The sequence below is a fragment of the Gossypium hirsutum genome, chromosome A13 (genome assembly GCF_007990345.1).
Source record: "Gossypium hirsutum isolate 1008001.06 chromosome A13, Gossypium_hirsutum_v2.1, whole genome shotgun sequence".
NCBI lineage: Eukaryota > Viridiplantae > Streptophyta > Magnoliopsida > Malvales > Malvaceae > Gossypium > Gossypium hirsutum.
This window is the reverse complement of record NC_053436.1, coordinates 99,283,029-99,285,671: the sequence shown is the minus strand read 5'-3', so window position 1 is coordinate 99,285,671 and position 2,643 is coordinate 99,283,029. Positions and strand designations below refer to the sequence as shown.

Below are 2,643 nucleotides of genomic sequence, written 5' to 3'. Positions count from 1 at the left end.
GTTTCGCAGACTATTTCCCTCTTTGTGAAGGAGTTTCGTTATACGAAGAATTCGAATCATAACCGATAACTGATGCTGTGTCGTTTTCATCTCTTATAAAACCACCCCTCTCTCTTTATTTCTAAACCAGCTTTAGTCCCTTCTCTTTGATTTCTTTTCTTGTTTTTGATCCCTGCTCTTTCACTGTTTTTCTCCTTCTCCTTCTTCTTCCTTTTTTTTCCCTCTTTATAGCGGAAAGATGGGGTGCATTATAGAAGAAGATGATGGAGACAAAGTCGTAATGGAGCCGCCACCTAATTTTTCTATGGTGGAAGAAGGCATTTACAGATCTAGTTGCCCTCGACCCTGCAATTTCTCCTTCTTAGAAACCCTAAATCTTCGATCCATCATGTAACTTCTTTTCCCCTTTTTTGCATTTATATATCGATTTTATTTTGTTGCATTGGTTTTTTTGGTTCTTCCTATTATTTTTTTTTACCTTAGTGGCATCCATTTTCTGAATAATTAAGATATTCTAAGAAAAAAAAATCTCGATTTTCTTTCTTAACTGTTTAGTTTCCTTGAAAACTAAGAAGGAAAAAAAAGGACAGGTTGAGAGGATTCAATTTTATATTTTTGACATGCATGATATATTCTGTGTTTTGAAGAATAGAAAAAAGAATTAATTTTTCAGAGTTGAGTACTGAATATGCCCTTTTCTAGTTGGAAAATTGACTCTCTTCTTTTTTTTCTTTTTCCTTTTTTTCCAATTTTGCAGATATTTGTGCCCGGAGCCCTATCCCGAGGAAAATTTGGAGTATATTCGATCTCATAATATCCGGCTTTTCCAGTTTGGGATTGAAGGGAAAACGGTAAAATTTCCCCTATGCTTCTATGGCACTTCACAGAGATTTTCATAATATGTTGATCACTTTTAGTATTTACTTGAATAAATTTAAGTCGTTTTCGTATTTGAAATACACAGATTTGTTATGAAGAATTTTGTAGAACTAATAAAAATTTTGATGAGACATTTTGGTCACTGTTGGTGAAAACGATTTAAGAGTCGGGCTATCCAACCAATAGAAATTTGGTCAAGAATATATTTCTTTAGTTCTTGGGCCTTATTAGCTGATGATATAAATATCAAAACCTGCTGGTCAACAGGAATCTTGGATATGGAATATGAATAAATCATAAATGATAATTTTGATTCCCAAAACTGATTTGGGCTTCTTCTTTTTTTGGTTTTGCAGGAGCCTTCACTTGCTACTCTCAAGGATGCCATCAGGGGAGCTCTTAAGATCTTAATTGGTATGGAATTCATAAACTGTGGAAGTGACTATCTTTTTCCCTTAACAGTGTGTTTTACCTTTGCGGACTTCTAAGATAAAACTTATTTCTTCACAGATGTGAGAAATCATCCAGTTTTGATCCATTGTAAACGCGGAAAGGTACTAGTCCATTTCAGCTGTGTAACTTATAATTATTAGCTTTGCTTGATGAAATGAATATTAGGTATGTATGTGGTACATTTGTGCGGTTAGGCATGAGTTTTCCTTAAGGGTTTAGCTTGGCTGATAAGATATTACTATAATCCATCAATTTGCATGAATTGTATGATTTTCCGGTCCTGTGTTCTGTCAGTTTTTTTAGGAAAAGAGATACTCAATTGACTCAAAATTCACTGTTTTTCCAGTGACATCACAAAGGGGTTGATTTCTTTTTCTCTTTAAGGAAAATCATGGTAGCTCTGACCCTTTTTCTTTTTCTTTTTCTCTTAATGCAGCATCGGACAGGTAGCCTTGTTGGTTGCTTGAGGAAGTTGCAGAATTGGTGCTTATCATCTGTATTTGAGGAGTACCAACATTTTGCCGGCATCAAATCCCGGGATGCTGACATGAAGTTTATTGAAACATTCGATGTGGTATGCCTGAGGCAGTGTCTTCACAGCATCATATATCAATACCAAGGCTATGGTTCAAAAAAGAGGCGCTTACTTTACAGTGAAGACAATGTACAGAAGCCCCGAATAACTTCAATTTAAAGGATCCTACACACATTGATTTTACTTCCCAACTCGCAAGCAGCTCTTTCTTTGTTACAGATATAGATTTTATCAGTTTTTTTTTAGTTTCTTTCATAGCAGCTCTTTCATAGTTTCTTTCTTAAAAAATCAGTTTTTTTTTTAGTTGCTGTTTAGCTTATAGAACATTTTGTGTGAAGTATCTTTAACCTTAGTTTTCTTGCTTTGCTTTTGGCATTGGAAAATTAGTTTTTATAAATCATAGGAGGAGCATTTTCTCAAAGGACTAGTTTAGTTTTCATATAGGGTTCACTTACAGCAATTTTAGATTTGGAAAGGAGATTTCAATGAAGAAATTGGTCTGCTTTTCTCTCTCAGTTGATGAGTGTATTTCAGTAGAATACCATTATTTGTTAATTGATTCGTGGTTAATTAAGGAGGACAATAGTTCTGTCTTTAGAAAAAGGAAACTGAAACAAATAGCTTTTTAATCCAAATTTTATTCGGTTTGGTTCATTTGTTTTATTATTTATATATGTTTTTTTAAAGTTTCTTATTAATCTAAAATAAAAATATTAATTATAAAAATTGGAAATGTTCAATTTAAAATTTGAATAATTGAATCATTATTTGAAGTT

General features: G+C 33.2%; 1 protein-coding gene across 1 annotated transcript; it reads left to right on the top strand.

Moving 5' to 3' along the window:
* LOC107912952 (tyrosine-protein phosphatase DSP3) lies at positions 1-2,521 on the top strand. The gene is made up of 5 exons (XM_016841352.2): positions 1-390; positions 758-851; positions 1,236-1,293; positions 1,390-1,433; positions 1,769-2,521. The coding sequence occupies exons 1-5, from the start codon at positions 239-241 to the stop codon at positions 2,024-2,026; spliced, it is 606 nt and encodes a 201-aa protein (XP_016696841.2). The 5' UTR covers positions 1-238; the 3' UTR covers positions 2,027-2,521.
* The last annotated feature ends 122 nt before the right edge of the window (positions 2,522-2,643 follow it).